This window comes from Carcharhinus amblyrhynchos, chromosome 33, assembly GCF_965287045.1.
Source record: "Carcharhinus amblyrhynchos chromosome 33, sCarAmb.v2.hapA, whole genome shotgun sequence".
Classification (NCBI taxonomy): domain Eukaryota; kingdom Metazoa; phylum Chordata; class Chondrichthyes; order Carcharhiniformes; family Carcharhinidae; genus Carcharhinus; species Carcharhinus amblyrhynchos.
In genome coordinates this window covers 13,946,763-13,969,477 of record NC_137356.1, presented here as the reverse complement: position 1 = coordinate 13,969,477, position 22,715 = coordinate 13,946,763, and the positions used below count along the sequence as shown (strand labels likewise).

At 50.1% G+C, this 22,715-nt stretch overlaps 1 protein-coding gene across 1 annotated transcript in view; it reads right to left on the bottom strand.

Annotated features, from left to right (window-relative positions):
- Positions 1–22,715, bottom strand: part of LOC145360901 (adhesion G protein-coupled receptor L3-like) — a 29,376-nt gene that overhangs the window by 2,541 nt on the left and 4,120 nt on the right. The window contains exons 4-11 of the mRNA XM_080216404.1: positions 21,661–21,828; positions 19,047–19,224; positions 13,221–13,337; positions 11,689–11,870; positions 9,885–10,055; positions 8,045–8,086; positions 2,380–2,580; positions 60–280 (exon numbers count right to left, since the gene is read on the bottom strand). Of these exons, the coding sequence (XP_080072530.1) occupies positions 60–280; positions 2,380–2,580; positions 8,045–8,086; positions 9,885–10,055; positions 11,689–11,870; positions 13,221–13,337; positions 19,047–19,224; positions 21,661–21,828 (1,280 nt within the window). The remainder of the gene's footprint in view (positions 1–59; positions 281–2,379; positions 2,581–8,044; positions 8,087–9,884; positions 10,056–11,688; positions 11,871–13,220; positions 13,338–19,046; positions 19,225–21,660; positions 21,829–22,715) is intronic.

Genomic DNA, 22,715 nt, shown 5'->3' with positions numbered 1-22,715 from the left:
CAACTGTGAGAGATGGCTGTCTTAAATACATAGCTCAAAGAGGACAGTGTCGTACTTACTGATTTTCTGTTCCATAAGCTTGAAGGTTGACTGCTGCAGTAACTGCAACGATGACCAGAGGTGCAGCATAGCCACACAGGTACAAATACTTCCGCCGGAGGCTTCTGGAATGAAAGACCTTCACGACCATGAGGTAAAGCTGGACTCCTTCTAGAAACATCCAGACGAAACACGCCAGGAACAGGTAATGGAGAATAATGGCAACGGCTTTACACAAATCCTGAAAGAGTCATACATTCCACAGGATGGGGTTAGGACAACATGTCAGCGAGCACCTGCGCTTCACACAAAGGAAGCAAGTTCCTCCTGAGTCAGTGAGTTTCGAAAGAGGAAGTGCTGGAAAATCCCAGCAGGTCTGGCAGCACCAAAAACAAGAAGCCCACATTTTGAACCCTTTGTCGAAACTCAGCAAGGGTCGCCCTGGACTCGAAACGTCAGCTCTTCTCTCTCCTGCCAGACCTGCCGAGATCTTCCAGCATTTTCTCTTTTGGTTGCCGGTTAGGTTGACGCGACGCGCTAAATTGGCGTCTGGTGTCCGGGATGTGTGAGGTCAAAGGCCGTACTAAATTCTCCCTCAGAGTACCCGAACAGGCGCCGGAGCGTGGCCCGTGAGGTCGTGCCGAGCATGAGGCACTGGGAGGTGGGGAGAATGGGCAAGGCATTTCCGGATGTTTCGATTTCACTCCTGCGGAAAGCAGTTGAGGCCAAAACGTTGTGTGATTTCGGGGAGCAATTAGATATCGCTCTTGAGGTTAAAGGGATCGAGGGACATGGTGGGGAGGGGGGAAGGTGGGATCAGGGATAAAAAGATTCTGACTGCCAACGCTATCTATAATTTTATAGACTTCTATCACTTGGAATAAAATAAGAACATAAGAACATAAGAAATAGGAGCAGGAGTAGGCCATCTGGCCCTTCGAGCCTGCCCCGCCATTCAATAAGATCATGGCTGATCTGTCGTGGCTCAGTTCCACATTCCCGCCCTCTCCCCATAACCCTTAATCCCCTCTCTTATCAAAAACCCATCAACCCGCTTCTTAAAAATATTTAGCGAGGCAGCCTCCACCACTTCAACGGGCAGAGAATTCCAGAGATTCACCACCCTTTGAGTGAAGAAGTTCCTCCTCAACTCCGTTCTAAACCGCCTCCCCTTTATCTTGAGGTTGTGCCCCCTAGTCCTCCTGTCTTTTTTGAGCGGGAAGAGTCTCTCCACCTCTATCCTATCCATCCTATTCATCATCTTATACGTCTCAATGAGATCTCCCCTCATTCTTCTAAACTCTAACGAGTACAAGCCTAGTTTATTCAGCCTCTCCTCATAGCTCAACCCCCTCAACTCCGGTATCAGCCTAGTAAACCTCCTCTGCACTCCCTCCAAGGCCAAAATATCCTTGCGCAGGTGCGGCGCCCAAAACTGCACACAGTACTCCAGCTGCGGCCTCACCAATGCCCTATACAGCTGCAGCAAGACCTCCCTACTTTTATATTCAATCCCCCTCGCTATGAAGGCCAGCATCCCATTCGCCTTCCTGACCACCTGCTCAAATGGATCATTCCGGTTACCCTATTATAGAACAAAGAACAACACAGCACAGGAAACAGGCCACTCGGCCTTCCAAGCCCGTGCCGCCCATTTTAACACTCAGTGAGTGCCTTATTCAAGCCTTTCTTCGATCGTCAACAAGTTTTGTCTTCCTGTAGTGGAACTCTGCAATAAAGGGGGTGGGAATTTAGGGAATTATATGAACGCCAGATTAAGGGAGATCCAATTCAGGGACAATGTATTGACACCAATCAGCCTAAAAAGCACGTTTTTGGGTTGTGGGGGGGAACCGGAGCACCCGGAGAAAACCCACGCAAGCACGGGGAGAATGCGCAAACTCCCACAGACGTTGATCCAAGCCGGATAAATGAGATCAATTACTAAACTAGAAAGAGCGTCGTAAAGATTTACTAGGATGTTACTGAGACTTGAGTTAATAAGGAGAGGCTGGAGAGACTGGGGACTTCTTTCCTCTGGAGCGGTGATCTTATAGAGGTCTAGGCTCCCAGCAGTAGAGGCAGGGTATCCGGGCGGGGATAGAGCTTGCGTGGGATTGTTGTCGGTGCAGACCCGACGGGCCGAATGGCCTCCTTCTGCACTTGGAAGGGTTCTGTGTTTCTACGGGAGGCTGGAGAGTCTCACCCACGATCTTAACAGTGAGACAAAGCAGCACCCTCCCCCCACCCAAACCCCAGCCCCGCGCTGCACTGGGAGAACACCAACACAGACTGTTCTGGGGGGAGATACAGCTCACGGTAAAGTGTCAAAGGGCATACCCAATGGGCGCGTTTATCAAAGTCGATGATGAACAAGATTTCAGCCAGGAAGAGGGTCAGGCTCAGGTGCGTGTGGATGGTGATTCGAACGTTGTCTGTCGAACGGCAGAAGAAGAAGGCGATGAGAGAGAGCAGGAGGCAGACCAACGACAGCGCCGTTCCGACGTAGGTGATTTTTTCCAGGTTCTTTTCATCGGCAGGCTGGAGGAGGGAGAGGGAGAGAGAGAGCAGAGATTAATGTGGCAGAGAGGCAGACAGGGTTTAACATTTAGCACTTGTCACAAGTAAGGCTTACATTAACACCGCAGTGAAGTTACTGTGAAAATCCCCGAGTCGCCCGCACTCCTGTTCGGGTACACTGAGGGAGGAATTAGCACGGCCGACCCACCCTCACCGGCACGTCTTTCGGGAGGAAACAGGAGCACCCGGAGGAAACCCCGGGGAGAAGGTGCAGAGTCCGCACAGACAGTGGCGGTGACCCAGAGATCGAGCCACATCTTACCCCCGGCAAGCAACTGAAACTCCCAGGTTGTATTCCTAGTCTGAGCTCAGTGGGAAGATTGACAGCCGAAGATTTTAAACATGGAAACCCGGAAGCGTGAGGAGGCCATCCAGCCCTTTGAGCCTGCTCCACCATTCATTTTGATCATCATAAGAACATAAGAAATAGGAGCAGGAGTAGGCCATCTAGCCCTTCGAGCCTGCCCCGCCATTCAATAAGATCATGGCTGATCTGTCGCTGCTCAGTTCCACTTTCCCGCCCTCTCCCCATAACCCTTAATCCCCTCTCTTATCAAAAACCCATCAACCCGCGTCTTAAAAATATTTAGCGAGGTAGCCTCCACCACCTCAACGGGCAGAGAATTCCAGAGATTCACCACCCTTTGAGTGAAGAAGTTCCTCCTCAACTCCGTTCTAAACCGCCCCCCCTTTATCTTGAGGCTGTGCCCTCTAGTCCTACTGTCCTTTCTGAGCGGGAAGAGTCTCTCCACCTCTATCCTATCCATCCCATTCATCATCTTATACGTCTCAATGAGATCTCCCCTCATTCTTCTAAACTCTAACAAGTACAAGCCCAGTTTATTCAGCCTCTCCTCATAGCTCAACCCCCTCAACTCCGGTATCAGCCTAGTAAACCTCCTCTGCACTCCCTCCAAGGCCAAAATATCCTTGTGTAAGTACGGCGCCCAAAACTGCACACAGTACTCCAGCTGCGGCCTCACCAATGCCCTATACAGCCGCAGCAAGACCTCCCTACTTTTATATTCAATCCCCCTCGCGATGAAGGCCAGCATCCCATTCGCCTTCCTGACCACCTGCTGCACCTGCAAGCTGGGTTTTTGCGACTCATGCACAAGGACCCCGAGGTCCCTCTGCACCGCCGCCTGCTGCAGTTTTTTGCCACGTAAGTAATAATCCTTCCTACCATTATTCCTACCAAAGTGGACCACCTCACACTTGCCAACATTAAATTCCATTTGCCATTTCCTGGCCCATTCGCCCAGCCTATCTAGATCCTTCTGCAGACTCTCCACACCCTCCACACAATTTGCCTTTCCACCAATTTTGGTGTCATCAGCAAATTTCGACACCCTACACTCGGTTCCCTCCTCCAGATCATCTATATAAATCTATATAATTTATATATATCATCAAATTCAATATCCTGATCCCACCTTCTTCCCCTCATATCTCTTCATCCCTTTAGGCCCAACAGCCATACCTACGAGGTGGCAAATGGAGTTTAATGCGGAAAAGTGTGAGGTGATTCACTTTGGTAAGAGTAACAGGAGTACAGAATATAGGGCTAATGGAAACACTCTTGGTAGTGTTGACGAGCAGAGAGATCTCGGGGTACGTGTGCATAGATCCCTGAAAGTTGGCACCCAGGTTGAGAAGGTTGTTAAGAAGGCGTACGGTGTGTTAGCTTTTATTGGTAGAGGGATTGAATTTCGGAGCCGTGAGGTCATGTTACAACTGTACAAAACTCTGGTGCGGCCGCACTTGGAGTATTGCGTACAGTTCTGGTCGCCGCATTATAAGAAAGATGTGGAGGCATTGGAAAGGGTGCAGAGGAGGTTTACCAGGATGTTGCCCGGTATGGTGGGAAGGTCTTATGAGGAAAGGATTAGTTTCGTTAGAGAGAAGAAGGTTAAGAGGTGACCTAATTGAGGCATACAAGATGATCAGAGGATTAGATAGGGTGGACAGTGAGAGCCTTTTTCCTCGGATGGTGATGGCTAACACGGGGGGACGTAGCTTTAAATTGAGGGGCGATAGGACGGATGTCAGAGGTAGGTTCTTTACTCAGGGGGTAGTAAGGGCGTGGAATGCCCTGCCTGCAGCAGTTGTGGACTCGCCAACTTTAAGGGCGTTCAGATGGTCAGTGGATAGGCGTATGGATAACATTGGAATAGTTTAGGTTAGAGGGTCATTAGATTGGTTCCACTGGTTGGCGCAACATCGAGGGCCGAAGGGCCTGTACTGCACTGGAATGTTCTATGTTCTAATTCCTCCTCGAAATCACACAAGGTTTTGGCCTCAACTGCTTTCCGTGGGAGTGAAATTGAAACGTAGGAAATACCTTGCCGAGATGGAACAGTACGAGCCTCCCCAGTCTTCCCACCTCTTGAATTCCCCATCACTGACACAAAAATCAGCATTATGAAAACTGTTACTGACCGCAAGGCTTCTCAGGACCCCCCTCGCATGGACACAGGGGTCCCCTGACATTCTCTGTTCATCCCCCCCTCCACCCCTTCCCTAATAGAACATGGAACAGTACAGCACAGGAACAGGTCCTTTGACCCACGATGTTGCGTCGAACATGACGCACTAATCCCTTCTGCCTGCCCTTGATCTATATCCCTCTGTACACTGCATATTCATGTGCTTATCTAAAAGTCATGATGTGGGTATGCTGGCGTTGGACTGGCGTAAACACAGTAAAAAGTCTGACAACACCAGGTTTTAGTCCAACCTATTTATTTGATAATATACTCACAAGCTTTCGAGGGACACCCTCTTCGTCAGGTGAATGGAGAGAACTCTCGAACTCTCCATTCACCTGACGAAGAGGGTGTCCCTCGAAAGCTTGTGAGTATATTATCAAATAAATAGGTTGGACTAAAACCTGGTGTTGTCAGACTTTTTACCTTATCTAAAAGCTCCTTAAACACCCCTATCGTGTCTGCCTCCACCACCCCTGGCAGTGAGTTCCAGAATCCTACCACTCTCTGTGTCAAAAAACTTACCCTTTGAACACCTGAAGTGTGTTCCCCCAGTATTAGACTCTGGGAATAAAGATTCTGACTGCCAACCTATCTATGCCACTCATAATTTTATAGACTTCTATCACTTGGAATACCGTATACCAATCTGGTCACCCTATTATAGAGAGGACATTATTAAACTAGAAAGAGTGCAGAAAAGATTTACTAGGATGTTACTGGGACTTGATGGTTAAGGAGTGGCTGGATAGACTGGGACTTTTTTCCCTGGAGCGTAGGAAGCTGAGGGGTGATCTTATAGAGGTCTATAAGATAATGAGGGGCACAGATCAGATAGATAGTCAATGTCTTTTCCCAAAGGCAGGGGAGTCTAAATCTAGAGGGCACAGGTTTAAGGTGAGAGAGGAGAAATACGAAAGGGCCCAGAGGGGCAATTTTTTTCACACAGAGGGTGGTGAGTGTCTGGAATGAGCTGCCAGAGGCAATAATAGAGGCGGGTACAATTTTGTCTTTTAAAAAAACATTTAGACACTTACGTGGGTACAATGGGTATAGAGGGATATGGGCCAAATGCAATTGGGACTAGCTCAGAGGTTTAAACAAAGGGAGGCATGGACAAGTTGGGCCGAAGGGCCTGTTTCCATGCTGTAAACCTCTATGACTCTATCAGCCTCCGACGTTCCAGAGAAAACAATCCTAGTTTATCCCGAAAAGGCTGGAGAAACTCAACAAGTCAAAGCTCTGACACAGGGGCATCTAGACTCAAAACGTTGGTTCTGTTCTCTCTCTATAGATCCTGTCAGACCTGCTGAGTTTTTCCCACATTTTCCGTTTTTGATTCCGATTCCAGCAGTATTTTGCCTTCATCCTAGTTTGTCCAGACTCCCCTCATAACTCCTATCCTCCAAACTAGGTAGCATCTTGTTAAACCTCTTCTGCACCTCTCCAGAGCCTCCACATCCTTCCTGGAAAGTGGCAAATCGCCTTTCTTACTGCCAAGCAAACCCGTCTGTCTTTCTTCATTGTCTAAAGGAACATTTTAATTGCTATCCAGAGATATTCCCTTCAGGGTCTCCTAACTTATGGTTCACAAGTTTGAAGTTTGTTTATTAGCGTTACAAGTAGGCTTACATTAACACTGCAATGAAGGTACTGTGAAAATCCCCTAGTCGCCGCACTCTGGCGCCTGTTCGGGTACACCGAGGGGAATTTCTTTCCAGAATTTTAACCCGCCTTTCTTTCCAGGCCCCCTAACCAGAATGGAGCTGGGAACAGCTATTGTGGCAGAGATACTGTAAAATCCCACTAACCGATTCCACCCATTTCTGTCCCACCAGACTGGTTTCTTCCAATATAAACTGCAAATTTCACCCCCCCTCCCCCTGCCTTTTCCAGTGTCTTCCCACCCTCTGTCTGCAACGCTCCCACTTCCCAGTTAGCACTGCTGCCTCACAGCGCCAGGATCAATTCCCAGCTCGGGTCACTGTGTGAGCGGAGTCTGCACACTCTCCCCGTGCCTGCGTGGGTTTCCTCCGGGTGCTCCAGTTTCCTCCAACAGATGTGCAGGTTAGGTGGATTGGCCATGCTAAATTGCCCTTTAGTGTCCAAAGATGTGCAGGTTAGGTGGATTGGCCATGCTAAATTGCCCTTTAGTGTCCAAAGATGTGCAGGTTAGGTGGATTGGCCATGCTAAATTGCCCTTTAGTGTCCAAAGATGTGCAGGTTAGGTGGATTGGCCATGCTAAATTGCCCTTCAGTGTCCAAAGATGTGCAGGTTAGGTGGATTGGCCATGCTAAATTGCCCTTCAGTGTCCAAAGATGTGCAGATTAGGTGGATTGGCCATGCTAAATTGCCCTTCAGTGTCCAAAGATGTGCAGGTTAGGTGGATTGGCCATGCTAAATTGCCCTTCAGTGTCCAAAGATGTGCAGATTAGGTGGATTGGCCATGCTAAATTGCCCTTCAGTGTCCAAAGATGTGCAGGTTAGGTGGATTGGCCATGCTAAATTGCCCTTCAGTGTCCAAAGATGTGTAGGTTAGGTGGATTGGCCATGCTAAATTGCCCCTTAGTGTCCAAAGATGTGCAGGTTAGGTGGATTGGCCATACTAAATTGCCCCTTAGTGTCCAAAGACGTGCAGGTTAGGTGGATTGGCCATGCTAAATTGCCCCTTAGTGTCCAAAGATGTACAGGTTAGGTGGATTGGCCATGCTAAATTGCCCCTTAGTGTCCAAAGATGTACAGGTTAGGTGGATTGGCCATGCTATGAACCAGCAGGATAAATGTGTGGAGTTGTGGGGATGTGGCCTGGGTGGGCGGTGCAGACCCGATGGGCCAAATGGCCTCCTTCTGCACTGTAGGATTCTATGATTTGCTGGGGCCTGAGGAACTTTCTTCGCTTCAGCTCTCAGGAAGCGCCCTCCCACTCTTCCCTCACCAATTCCGCCAAGTTGATGACTTTCCGATACTGTTTCCTGCTCTAAACCGGGAACAATTTTTGTTAGACTTATTCCAGTATTCTGCTTCCGCCACCTCCACACGATCCATCTTTCACTCTTGCCTTCCTTCCCTCAGCTGCCCCATTCCCAACTGTGGGAATTAACTGTCCACAATTATCCTACTGACCACACCCTCCCATCCTCTTCCATAGAAAGCATGATGTGGAGATGCCGGCGTTGGACTGGGGGAAACACAGTAAGAAGTCTCACAACACCAGGTTAAAGTCCAACAGGTTTATTTGGTAGCACAAGCTTTCAGAGCATTGCCCCTTCATAAGATGAGTGATGAAGGAGCAGTGCTCCAAAGGCTTGTGCCTCAGCTACTTTCTGTAGGGGTGAATTCCACACATTTACCACCCTCTGGGTGAAGAAATTTCTCCTCACCTCAGTTCTAAAAGGTTTATCCCTTATCCTCAAACTGTGACCCCCTAGTTCTGGACTCTCCCCACCATCTTTCTGAATCTATCCTGTCTAACCTTGTTAGAATTTTATAAATTTCTATGAGATTCCCCTCTCACTCAGGGTGCATTGATCCAGACAGGCGCTGGGTGGTGGTGACTAGGGGAATTTCACAGTAACTTCATTGCAGTGTTAATGTAAGCCTTATTTATGACTAATAAATAAACTTGAACTTTCCTTTAAAACTCCAATGAAGACAATCCTACCCAACTTAATCTCTCCCCATCTGACTGGCCTGCTATCCCAGGAATCATATAAACCCTACAGTGCAGAAAGAGGCCCTTCGGCCCATCGAGTCTGCACCGAACACAATCCCACCCAGGCCCTACCCCCATACTATACCCACTAATCCCTCTAACCTACACATCCCTGGACACTAAGGGGCAATTTCTTAGCATGGCCAATCAACCTAACCCGCACATCTTTGGACTGTGGGAGGAAACCGGAGCACCCGGAGGAAACCCACGCAAACATGGGGAGAATGTGCAAACTCCACACAGACAGTGACCCGAGCCGGGAATCGAACCCCGGACCCTGGAGCTGTGAAACAGCAGTGCTAACCCACTGTGCTACCGTGCTGCCCATTTTACATACTTCTGTACCGCAGTAGATGCATCTGATATCAGTGAGCTGTCACTGAGCAACGATTGACAAAAAGCATTGCAAACATGCAGGAATCAGCCTGGTAAGCCTTTGCTGCTCTCCCTCTATAGCAAGGCCATCCTTCCCCAGACAACATAGAAACCTAGAAGGTAGGAGCAGGAGGAGGCCATTCAGCCTCTCGAGCCTGCTCTGCTATTCACCACGATCATGGCTAATTGTCCAACTCAATAGCCTAATCCTGCTTTCTCCCCGTAACCTTTGATCCCATTCACCCCAAGTGCTATATCCAGCCGCCTCTTGAATACATTCAATGTTTTGGCAGTGTTTTTTGCAAATTAAGTTTACTCATTAGTCACAAGTGGCTTTACATTAACACTGTAATGAAGTGAATGTGAAAATCCCCTAGTCGCCACACTCCGGGGCCTGGGAGAATTTAGCACGGCCAATCCATCTAACCAACAAGTCTTTGTGGGAGGAAACCAGAGCACCCCGAGGAAACCCACGCAGACACGGGGAGAATGTACAGACTCCGCACTCTCAGTGACCCAAGCCGGGAACCGAACCCGGGACCCTGGCGCTGCGAGGCAGCAGTGCTAACCCACTGTGCCACTCCAAAGGACGGCAAATAGGAAAGCACAATGGCCTTGGTTTTATTCCCCTCCAAGCTGAGGCAGATTTTACTGTTTTAGCGTAACACCAGAGAGCGATAGGTCGTACCGGGATCGGAGTGGTGGCGAGGAGCACGGCAAAGCTGGTCAGGTGCTCGCACTGGCAAACTACCAGACTCCCGTTCACACTCTTCAAAAAGCATCCCTCAGTCTGCCAGCCCGTCCCGTTCTCATTGCTTTCCCAGTAGACACACACTGGCAGCTGATCCGAGAACCTGGTCTGCACAAAAACAAGAGAAAGCAACACTGCGGTGAGGATTAGCTGCTGCAGATGGAGAATATCAGAGTCGCAGATCCCATCATTACTCTCTGTCTTTCTTACTTCTTTCCAAACCCACCTTCGTCTGCCCCAGACAGCAAGTTTCTACCCCGTCCTCCCTCGCATTGTTAACTGTAGATAAATCATTGCCTTTTCGAACACAGAAAGAGGCCATTTGGCCCATTGCTTCTGTGCCATCCAGAAAGAACTACCCAGTCTAATCCATAGAATCCCCACGATGAGGACGAAGGCCATTCAGCCCATCGAGTCTGCACCAACTCTCCACCGAGACCCAACACACCCTGTCCTATCCCTCTCACTTCACATGTTTGTGGAGATGCCGGCGTTGGACTGGGGTAAAGACAGTAAGAAGTCTCACAACAACAGGTTAAGTCCAGCTGGCTTATTTGGTAGCAAAAGCCGCTAGCTTTCGGGGCTCTGCCCCTTTGTCACGTGAGTGGGAACGCCTCACTCACTTCTTACTGTGTTTACCTCACATATTATCATGGCTAGTCCATCTAACCTCTTGGGAGGGGACAGTGTAAAGATGGTCTAAATCTAACCCCGTGCTGTACCTGTCCTGGGAGTGTTTGATGGGGGAACAGTGTAGAGGGAGACTTGCTCTGTATCTAACCCCGTGCTGTACCTGTCCTGGGAGTGTTTGATGGGGACAGTGTAGAGGGAGATTTACTCTGTATCTAACCCCATGCTGTACCTGTCCTGGGAGTGTTTGATGGGGGACAGTGTAGAGGGAGATTTACTCTGTATCTAACCCCGTGCTGTACCTGTCCTGGAAGTGTTTGATGGGGGGACAGTGTAGAGGGAGATTTACTCTGTATCTAACCCCGTGCTGTACCTGTCCTGGAAGTGTTTGATGGGGGGACAGTGTAGAGGGAGCTTTACTCTGTATCTAACCCCATGCTGTACCTGTCCTGGGAGTGTTTGATGGGGCACAGTGTAGAGGGAGATTTACTCTGTATCTAACCCCGTGCTGTACCTGTCCTGGGAGTGTTTGATGGGGGGACAGTGTAGAGGGAGCTTTACTCTGTATCTAACCCCATGCTGTACCTGTCCTGGGAGTGTTTGATGGGGGACAGTGTAGAGGGAGCTTTACTCTGTATCTAACCCCGTGCTGTACCTGTCCTGGGAGTGTTTGATGGGGGGACAGTGTAGAGGGAGCTTTACTCTGTATCTAACCCTGTGCTGTACCTGTCCTGGGAGTGTTTGATGGGGGGATAGTGTAGAGGAAGCTTTACTCTGTATCTAACCCCATGCTGTACCTGTCCTGGGAGTGTTTGATGGGGGACAGTGTAGAGGGAGCTTTACTCTGTATCTAACCCTATGCTGTACCTGTCCTGGGAGTGTTTGATGGGGGACAGTGTAGAGGGAGCTTTACTCTGTATCTAACCCTATGCTGTACCTGTCCTGGGAGTGTTTGATGGGGGGACAGTGTAGAGGGAGATTTACTCTGTATCTAACCCTATGCATTCCTATCCATGTCCTGAGTTTGATACCTCACAGTAATAGATGGGCCAACGGTCACACCAGCAGAATATAACTATTCTTTCTCAATGGAGGGAATAGGGTGACCTACCTGCTGCAGTATGAAGGTTAACATGACTGGTTTTTTGAGAGCACCTCTCTTCAGACTGCTGATTGTCACTGTTAAAATGTCAGTTGATAAACTTGCTTTGATTGCCTCCTTATTACCTTCGAGCCCCACATCCATCCCCGACACCGTACCATTCAACACGATGGTAGCAATCGAAACTATTCCTGCAAGTTGGGCGCACATCGACAGGGTTAATTCAGAAAGGCAGATCAAGCTTCAGTTGACCCCAGTTTCTCCCCAGGTGAAATCTTAACAGGTGGACGATCATTCATCGAACCCCTACAGCGCAGAAGGAGGCCATTCGGCCCATCGAGTCTGCACTGACCACAATCCCACCCAGGCCCTATCCCACCTAGTCCCACACTAAGGGGCAATTTATCACAGCCAATCCACCTAACCCGCTGGAGTGCTGCGGGGAGGTGGGGGGAACTGGAGGAAACCCATGCAGACACGGGGAGAATGTGCAGACTCCCCACAGACAGTGAGCCAAGGCCAGGAATCGAACCCAGAGCCCTAGTGCTGTGAGGCAGCAGTGCCAACCCACTGTGCCACCCTAATCATCATTCATAGAATCCCTACAGGGCAGAAGGAGGCCATTCGGCCCAATAGGTCCGCACCAACTCTTACCCAGGCTTACCACATATTTACCCCTCTGATCACCCTGACCTCTATATCTTGGGGCACTAAGGGTCAATTTAGCACGGCCAATCCGCACAGTTTTGGCGTGTGGGAGGAAACCGGAGCACCCGGAAGAAACCCACGCAGGCACAGGGAGAACATTTTGATTCTGTACAGATCCAGAGTTGAACCGTTTCCATCTAGAAGGACAAGGGCAGCAGATACATGGGGAAAACCACCACCCACAAGTCCCCCTCCAAACCACTCACCATCCTGAATTGGAAATATATCGGCCGTTCCTTCGCAGTGGCTGGGTCAAAATCCTGGAATTCCCTCCCTAACGGCATGGTGGGTCAACCCCACAGAACAGCAATTCAAGAAGGCGGCTCATCACCACCTTCTCAAGGGGCAACTAGGGATGGGCAATAAATGCTGGCCCAGCCAGTAACACCCATATCCCATGAATGAATCCAACTCAATAGCCTGAACTGTCCACGGCAGTATATCTACTCACTTGTGCCTGTTTCCTCTCCATCAACACGCTCTTCTATCCATTTCTCCCCACGTCCTTAACCGGCTTCTCCATAACTACTTCCCCTCACGCCATTCCCTGTGGCCGCGAACCCTTACCGCTCTCTTAATTCACCAACTCCTTATTGGCACACATTTATTGCCCGTCCTTTGGAGGGGCAGTTGAGAATCAACCACATCGGCTGTGCCTCTGGAGTCACATGTAGGCCAGACCGGGGGGAAGGACGGCAGATTTCCTTCCCCAGAGGGACGTTAGGTGAACCCGGATCTACAAAGCCCCAGTGGGGCCAACTGGGAGCAACCTCGCTTCAGTTACGTGGCTTTACCCGCAGACGATTGACATGCACAGGAGGAGTCAACATTACCGGATGTTTGGCTTCCTTTCACCGCAATCCAAGGCAACATGGTTTTCGTCGTGGCTGTTGTTAACTGCGCGATCGCCTTTTCATCGATCTCTATTGGCGATGCCTGGACAGTCAGCTCTGGAAAGCAGAATCAAGCAGAAATGGTGGGGCTTTGTTTCGAGACACACTGCAGCATGGAAACGCTGAGACAAATATCCAACCTGTCCACGATAGCACATTTTCTTTTAACTTCACTCATGGGACACATAACAGACAGCGATGATACCAGATAATCACCTCTCCGTTTACCCTCCAGTTAACCCACTCCACGTTAAAAGAGGCGATGGCCTAGTGGTATCATCGCTACACTACTAATCCAGGAAACTGGGAGACCCGGATTCGAACCCCGCCATGGAAGAATTTGAATTCGATTTTAAAGAACTTGAGCATATCGGATAAAAATCGTCCAGTTCACTAATGTCCCTTCGGGGAAGGGAATCTGCCGTCCTTACCCGGTCTGGCCTACTTGCGACTCATGATGTGGAGATGCCGGCGTGGGACTGGGGTAAACACAGTAGGAAGTCTGACAACACTAGGTTAAAGTGGTGGACTTAAACCTGGCGTTGTCAGACTACATCTGACTCCATACGGTTTGGCTCTCAACTGAGGGGCAACTAGGGACGGGCAATAAATGTTGGCCCAGCCAACGACGCCCATGAATGAATAAAAAGAAACTCACTCCATTCCCTTCATCAGTAATTTAATCTGGAATGTTGTTTATCCGGGGAACAATGGAAGGCCACGTGATGGAGGTGAGGGGACTCTCACTCACCGTTGGAGAGACAACCTCCTTTTGGGAACGCAGGCCACATTGAGGGCCTGGTTGGCACTCAACTGGGTAACATGGCCTCTCCCCCGGGGATCAGGGACCTGGGGGAGGTGGGAAGGGGGGTGAAATCCTGCCCGCCTGAGAGCTATGGACCAGTCTGGCAGTTGTCCATTGACGGGGAGATGCCGGCGGTTGGACTGGGGTCAACACAATTAAGGAGTCTCGCAACACCAGGTTAGAGTCCAACCGGTTGACCGGTGCCCAGCAGCGCCACCGTGGGAGGTATGGCAGCTGCCGGTAATGCAGGCCTGGGTCAGAGAAGGGGTCAGGGATCTGGGGGTTAGATGGAAGGGTGATTGGAAGCAAATGGGAAATGTGGGGGGGAGGGAGAAGGCAGGGGAGTGGGGGGGGGGGCAGAGAATGGGCACCTCCTTTTCCACTGCTGGGTCCCTCAATCAGGCCCCATGATTATTGGTCTCCCTCCTCAAGGGGAAACGTCCCTCTGACCTAACCTGTCTCAGGTAGCCCCGGATAGCTCAGTGCATCCCTTCTCACAACTCTTCGTACCAGGTTTCTGTTCCCAGCTTACGGGGATGTGGGCATATGGCTGGCTGGGCCCAATATTTGTTCGCCAACTTTAATTGCCCTTGAGCTGAGCGGTTTGCTGGGTTATTTCAGAGGGGCAGTTAAGAGACAAGGCAGTCAGGTGTAGGCCAGACCAGGTAAGGGGGGGAGCAATTATTCCTTGGAAGTTACAGGCTGGATCAGCCCATCCCTAAATGCCCTTGAACTGGGGGAACTAAAACAGTTCAGTTGCTTTGCACCCAGAGACCAGACCAGATTTCCTTTCCTGAAGGACACCAGTGAACCAGTTGGATTTTTACCACAGTTGACCGTGGTTTCACGGTCGTCCTAATCCAGATCTTGTTTCTATTGAGTTCAAATTTATGCCGCCGTGGGATTCGAACCCCGGGTCCCCAGAGAATTACCCTGGGTATCGGGATTACTAGCCCAGTGACAATACCAATATATCGCCATCTCCCCTATTTCCTTCTCCACCAGGGCACTAGTTGTGAACAAGATGGCTTTTTACGACACTTGATGATCGTTGCCATGGTGACTGTTCACGAGACTCGCTTCACATTCCAGATTTATTAACTTCATTTACATTTAACCCGCTGCCCTGCTGGAATTTTAATCCTCGTCCCCAGCGCGGTTAGGCCTTTGGATTATTAGTTGAGAGACATTATCACTATTACCTCCATTGCTCTCTTTCTCCTGGTCTCTATTAAAATTAATTTCATTTTGGATATTTGTCTCCTTCTATCCAGACACCTTCCCCACTCCCAGACTCATGAATTTGATCTTTTCAATCCCTGAGAAAGAACTTGGGTTGACGATCTCAGAATGACCAGCATAATGGCTTTGGGGCCAGTGACGTTCTTCTGAGGTGTTGCCATAGAATTGTTGCGCCCTCTACAGTGCAGAAGGAGGGCATTCGGCCCATCGAGTCTACACCAACTCTCCGAAGGGCATTCACCCACACCCCCACCCCCACCACCCTGCCTTATCCCATGCCATGTCGGAATGCCTCCACCCACCACCATTTGCACACCGCAAAATCCCATCAAGGGCAATGATGGGCAGTCTGTTCTGTTTTTGTGTTGTTGAGTAAGGCATTATGGTGGGCTTGAGGGAGGCATTATGGGATAGATTGAGTGAGGCATTATGAAATAGTTTGAGTGAAGCACAATAGGATGGTTTGACAGAGAGATGTGAGATGGTTTGATTGAGGCATTGTGGGATGGTTAAAAGGCATTGTGGGATGGTTTGAGAGTAGCATTATGGGATGGTTTGAGTGGGGCACTATGGGATTGTTTGAGTGCGGCACTATGGGATGATTTGAGTGGGGCACTATGGGATGATTTGAGTGGGGCACTATGGGATAGTTTGAGTGGGGCACTATGGGATAGTTTGAGTGGGGCACTCTGGGATAGTTTGAGTGGGGCACTATGGGATAGTTTGAGTGGGGCACTATGGGATAGTTTGAGTGGGGCACTATGGGATAGTTTGAGTGGGGCACTATGGGATGATTTGAGTGGGGCACTATGGGATGATTTGAGTGGGGCACTATGGGATGATTTGAGTGGGGCACTATGGGATAGTTTGAGTGGGGCCTATGGGATAGTTTGAGTGGGGCACTCTGGGATAGTTTGAGTGGGGCACTATGGGATAGTTTGAGTGAGGCACTATGGGATAGTTTGAGTGCGGCACTCTGGGATAGTTTGAGTGGGGCACTATGGGATAGTTTGAGTGGGGCACTATGGGATGATTTGAGTGGGGCACTATGGGATAGTTTGAGTGGGGCACTATGGGATAGTTTGAGTGGGGCTTATGGGATGGTTTGAGTGGGGCCTATGGGATGGTTTGAGTGGGGCACTATGGGATGGTTTGAGTGGGGCCTATGGGATGGTTTGAGTGGGGCCTATGGGATGGTTTGAGTGGGGCCTATGGGATGGTTTGAGTGGGGCACTATGGGATGGTTTGAGTGGGGCCTATGGGATGGTTTGAGTGGGGCCTATGGGATGGTTTGAGTGGGGCACTATGGGATAGTTTGAGTGGGGCACTGTGGGATGGTTTGAGTGGGGCACTGTGGGATGGTTTGAGTGGGGCACTGTGGGATGGTTTGAGTGGGGCACTGTGGGATGGTTTGAGTGGGGCACTGTGGGATGGTTTGAGTGGGGCACTGTGGGATGGTTTGAGTGGGGCACTGTGGGATGGTTTGAGTGGGGCACTGTGGGATGATTTGAGTGGGGCACTATGGGATGGTTTGAGTGGGGCACTATGGGATGGTTTGAGTGGGGCACTATGGGATGGTTTGAGTGGGGCACTGTGGGATAGTTTGAGTGGGGCACTATGGGATAGTCTGAGTGGGGCACTATGGGATGATTTGAGTGGGGCCTATGGGATGGTTTGAGTGGGGCCTATGGGATGGTTTGAGTGGGGCACTATGGGATGGTTTGAGTGGGGCCTATGGGATGGTTTGAGTGGGGCCTATGGGATGGTTTGAGTGGGGCACTGTGGGATAGTTTGAGTGGGACACTATGGGATGGTTTGAGTGGGGCCTATGGGATGGTTTGAGTGGGGCACTATGGGATGGTTTGAGTGGGGCCTATGGGATGGTTTGAGTGGGGCACTATGGGATGGTTTGAGTGGGGCCTATGGGATGGTTTGAGTGGGGCACTATGGGATGGTTTGAGTGGGGCACTGTGGGATGGTTTGAGTGGGGCACTGTGGGATGGTTTGAGTGGGGCACTGTGGGATGGTTTGAGTGGGGCACTGTGGGATGATTTGAGTGGGGCACTATGGGATGGTTTGAGTGGGGCACTATGGGATGGTTTGAGTGGGGCACTATGGGATGATTTGAGTGGGGCACTATGGGATAGTTTGAGTGGGGCACTATGGGATAGTCTGAGTGGGGCACTATGGGATGATTTGAGTGGGGCCTATGGGATGGTTTGAGTGGGGCCTATGGGATGGTTTGAGTGGGGCACTATGGGATGGTTTGAGTGGGGCCTATGGGATGGTTTGAGTGGGGCCTATGGGATGGTTTGAGTGGGGCACTATGGGATGGTTTGAGTGGGGCCTATGGGATGGTTTGAGTGGGGCACTATGGGATGGTTTGAGTGGGGCCTATGGGATGGTTTGAGTGGGGCACTATGGGATGGTTTGAGTGGGGCCTATGGGATGGTTTGAGTGGGGCACTATGGGATGGTTTGAGTGGGGCACTGTGGGATGGTTTGAGTGGGGCACTATGGGATGGTTTGAGTGGGGCACTGTGGGATGGTTTGAGTGGGGCACTATGGGATGGTTTGAGTGGGGCCTATGGGATGGTTTGAGTGGGGCACTATGGGATGGTTTGAGTGGGGCCTATGGGATGGTTTGAGTGGGGCACTATGGGATGGTTTGAGTGGGGCACTGTGGGATGGTTTGAGTGGGGCACTGTGGGATGGTTTGAGTGGGGCACTGTGGGATGGTTTGAGTGGGGCACTGTGGGATGATTTGAGTGGGGCACTATGGGATAGTTTGAGTGGGGCACTATGGGATAGTCTGAGTGGGGCACTATGGGATGATTTGAGTGGGGCCTATGGGATGGTTTGAGTGGGGCACTATGGGATGGTTTGAGTGGGGCACTATGGGATGATTTGAGTGGGGCACTATGGGATAGTTTGAGTGGGGCACTATGGGATAGTCTGAGTGGGGCACTATGGGATGATTTGAGTGGGGCCTATGGGATGGTTTGAGTGGAGCCTATGGGGTGGTTTGAGTGGGGCCTATGGGATGGTTTGAGTGGGGCCTATGGGATGGTTTGAGTGGAGCCTATGGGGTGGTTTGAGTGGGGCCTATGGGATGGTTTGAGTGGGGCACTATGGGATGGTTTGAGTGGGGCCTATGGGATGGTTTGAGTGGGGCACTCTGGGATAGTTTGAGTGGGGCACTATGGGATGGTTTGAGTGGGACACTGTGGGATGGTTTGAGTGGGGCACTGTGGGATGGTTTGAGTGGGGCACTCTGGGATAGTTTGAGTGGGGCACTATGGGATGGTTTGAGTGGGACACTGTGGGATGGTTTGAGTGGGGCACTGTGGGATGGTTTGAGTGGGGCACTATGGGATAGTTTGAGTGGGGCACTATGGGATGGTTTGAGTGGGGCACTATGGGATGATTTGAGTGGGGCACTATGGGATAGTTTGAGTGGGGCACTGTGGGATGGTTTGAGTGGGGCCTATGGGATGGTTTGAGTGGGGCACTATGGGATAGTCTGAGTGGGGCCTATGGGATGGTTTGAGTGGGGCACTATGGGATAGTCTGAGTGGGGCCTATGGGATGGTTTGAGTGGGGTCTATGGGATGGTTTGAAAGGGAATCAGTAAACATTAGCCCTGCGTTTTTTTCCACTCACATCCTTTACACCAATCCTACCCAAATATAACTTTTTGTTACATCCTCTTAAAGTTACCTAGAATGTTTGTTTTTATCTTCATCTCTCCTAGCCTCAGCGCATCGGCAGCCATTAAGTGGGAGGCATTTTCCACATTCTTCAGAAAATTTGTGATGGCTTTGAGCTTTTTAGTTTTATTTCCATTCTCAGGAGTGTTTAAATTGGACGAACTTGTCTCCAGAATTTCCGTAACAGTCTGCATCCAATGGAAATACCTGATGAGTGAAACGTTCGGTGTCTGACAGGTAACTGTTTGACTTTCCTTACCGGTTCTCTCTCTCTCTATCTACCCCACTGCAGCCAACAAAAAAAATAGTGAGAAACTTTTAAACCTCAATTTCAGAGGGATTTGTGAGTCCTTGCTACAGAGAGGTAGGACTCACAGTTTCAACGGCGCGGTGGCACAGTGGGTTAGCACTGCCGCCTCACAGCGCCAGGGACCCGCGTTCGATTCCTGAGCTGTGTGGAGTCTGCACATTCTCCCCATGTCTGCGTGGGTTTTCTCCGGGTGCTCCGGTTTCCAAAAGACTTGCCGGTTAGATGCAAATTCTCCCTCGGTGTACCCGAACAGGCACCAGAGTGTGGCGACTAGGGGATTTTTGCCTAACTTCATTGCAGCGTTAATGTAATCCTTATGACACTAACAAAATATTAAGATGGGATACCCAGCCTCAGCACTAGGGTGGCACAGTGGTTAACATGAATAAATAAACTTTAAGACGGCAACTGGTCTTTATATTAGGAAGGAGGTCTTAGCAATAGTATGGAGTGGGGGCGGGGGAGGCTTGGATGAGACCACACCCGTGGATAACTTTGGTTTCTACATCTAAGGCAGGATAGCAAAGGGTGTAATGCACTCGAGAGGGTACAGAGAAGATGTTGCTGCCCGGAACTGGGAACCTGCAGCAATGTGGGATCGAATTGACTGGCAAAAGCAGTTCTGGAGGTCAAGTGGGTTTCTCCTGTTTCTGAGTGTGCGCGTGCGAGTGTGCGCGTGCGAGTGTGCGCGTGCGAGTGTGCGCGTGCGAGTGTGCGCGTGCGAGTGTGAGCGTGCGAGTGCGAGCGTGCGAGTGCGAGTGCGAGCGTGCGAGTGTGTGTCTGTGCGTTCAGGGATTGGGTTGGCTTGGGCTATGCTCCTTGGGACAGAGGAGGCTGAGGGGAGACTCGATCGAGGGGAGGGAAATTGTGAGGGGCCCAGACAGAGGGGACGGGGAGAGATCTACTTACTTGATCAGAGGAGCCAATGACTCGGTGCTCGTGTGAAGAGAGGCTGTAGAGTGTAGGCCAATATTCTCTGGAATTTAGAAGAGTGAGGGGAGATCAAATTGAAATATTGAAGGTGATAAAAACTGTGGATAAAGTGAGCGGATGCTTCCACTGTTGGGACATTCTAGGACGAGAGGCCACAGCGTTAGGATACGGGGTGGCAAATTTAAAACAGAATTGGAGGGAAACTACTTCTCCCAAAGGGCTGTGAATCTGTGGAATTTGCGACTCCAAAGTGAGTAAATTTAAGGAGAAGTTAAACATTTTTAACTGGTAATGGGTGAGTAAATTTAAGGAGGAGTTAGACATTTTTGATTTGGTAAAGGGTTAAGGGGAGAAGGCAGGAAAATGGGGACGGGGAGCATATCAGCCATGATGGAATGGCGGAGCGGGCTCAATGGGCCGAATGGCCTAATTCTGCTCCTATATCTCAGGAACTTTTGAACTGATGAACTAAGAATTTTAAACCCAAAGAGAAAATGCTGGAAAATCTCAGCAGGTCTGGAAGGAGAGATGTTTTGATGACCCTTCATCAAAACCAAAAGCATAGAAAGTGGGAAATATTTATACTGCAGGGGGAGGGAATGGACATAGAATGTAGAACACTACAGCACAAACAGGCCTTTTGGCCCACAAGTTGCGCTGATCATATCCCTACCCACCAGGCCTATCTATAACCCTCAATCCCATTAAATCCCATGTACTCATCCAGGAGTCTCTTTAAAAGACCCCAGCGAGCTCGCCTCTACCACCACCGACGGCAGCCGATTCCACTCACTCACCACCCTCTGAGTGAAAAACTTACCCCTAACATCTCCTCTGTACTTGCTTCCCAGCACCTTAAACCTGTGTCCTCTCGTAGCGACCATTTCAGCCCTGGGAAATAGCCTCCGAGAATCCACCCTATCTATTCCTCTCAACATTTTATAAACCTCTATCAGGTTCGCCTCTCAACCTTCGTCTCTCCAGGGAGAAGAGACCGAGCTCCTTCAAACTATCTTCATAAGGCATGCCTCCCAATCCAGGCAACATCCTTGTAAATCTTCTCTGCACCCTCTCAATAGCTTCCACATCCTTCCTGTAGTGAGGTGACCAGAACTGCGCACAGTACTCCAAGTGGGGTCTGACAAGGGTCTTATAAAGTTGCAGCATTAAAGATGAGTCATAGCCACAAAAAAGAAGAGGAAAGGATACTAAGGGCAGCCCATGGAGAGGATAGAAGACCGAACAGCAGAGAAATTCAGAGTTTTCTTCAGAAGCTTCAGAATTGTACGAAATCGCCGCTCTTGGATCCCAGAGAACGGAATAAGTGGGTTCTCCCTTTTCCCTCCAGCTCCCCCCTCAATAAACGAAATGATGACTCTACCTTTACGGACTTCACGTCCTCCAACACTGCAAAGGTGGACAGCTGGTTACAGCTGCAGATCACACGTGTCTCGTTTTCGTGAGACTGCTGGCAGCCGTCGTTTGTCCAAACCACTGGGTAAATCTTGTTGTTCAGACGAACGCACAGAACAGCTTCCGCCTTTGAATTCTGCTTTGAGATGGCACGACACAAGGGTTAGGAAATAAGACACAGGAGCAGGATCCAGCCACTCGGCCCATCGAGTCCGTACAATCACGGCTGATATTTCTCCCGTCCCCGTTCTCCTGTCTTTTCCCCAGAATCCCTGATCCCCTTATTAATCAGGAACCTATCTATCCCTGTTGTCCCAGTTAAAAGAATGAGCAAACTAACGTGATCTGGAGAGATGGCATCGAAATTCGAAACAGGATAGGCCATTTGGCCCCTCGAGCCTGCCCCGCCATTCATCCTGATCATGGCTGATATCAAATTCAATATCCTGATCCTGCCTTTCCCCCTTTCATTCCTTTAGCCCCAAGAGCGATATCTAATTCCTTCCTGAAATCACACAGTGTTTTGGCCTCAACTACTTTCTGTGGGAGTGAATTCCACACATTCCCCAGCCTCTGGGTAAAGGAATTTCTCCTGACCTCAGGCTTGCTCCTTATCCTCAAACTAGGGAGGGTGGGGTGGGGAAGGGATGGGTGGGCTACAGCTGACCGGGGCTGATTGTCCCTTACTTTGCTGAGTTGCCTTGAAGGGGGGCAATCACCGGCGGCTCGGTGGCACGGTGGTTAGCACTGCTGCCTCACACCGCCAGGGACCCAGGGTTCGATCACAGCCTTGGGTGACTGTGTGGTGTTGGCACATTCGCCCCGTGTCTGCGTGGGTTTCCCCGGGTGCTCCGGTTTTCTCCCACTGTCTGAAGATGTGATGTGAGATGAATTGGCCATGCTAAATTGCCCCTTAGTATACAAAGATGTGAAGATTAGGTAGATTGGCCATACTAAATTTCCTATTGTGTCCAAAGTAATGTTGGTTAGGTGGATTGGCCATGCTAAATTGCCCCTTAGTGT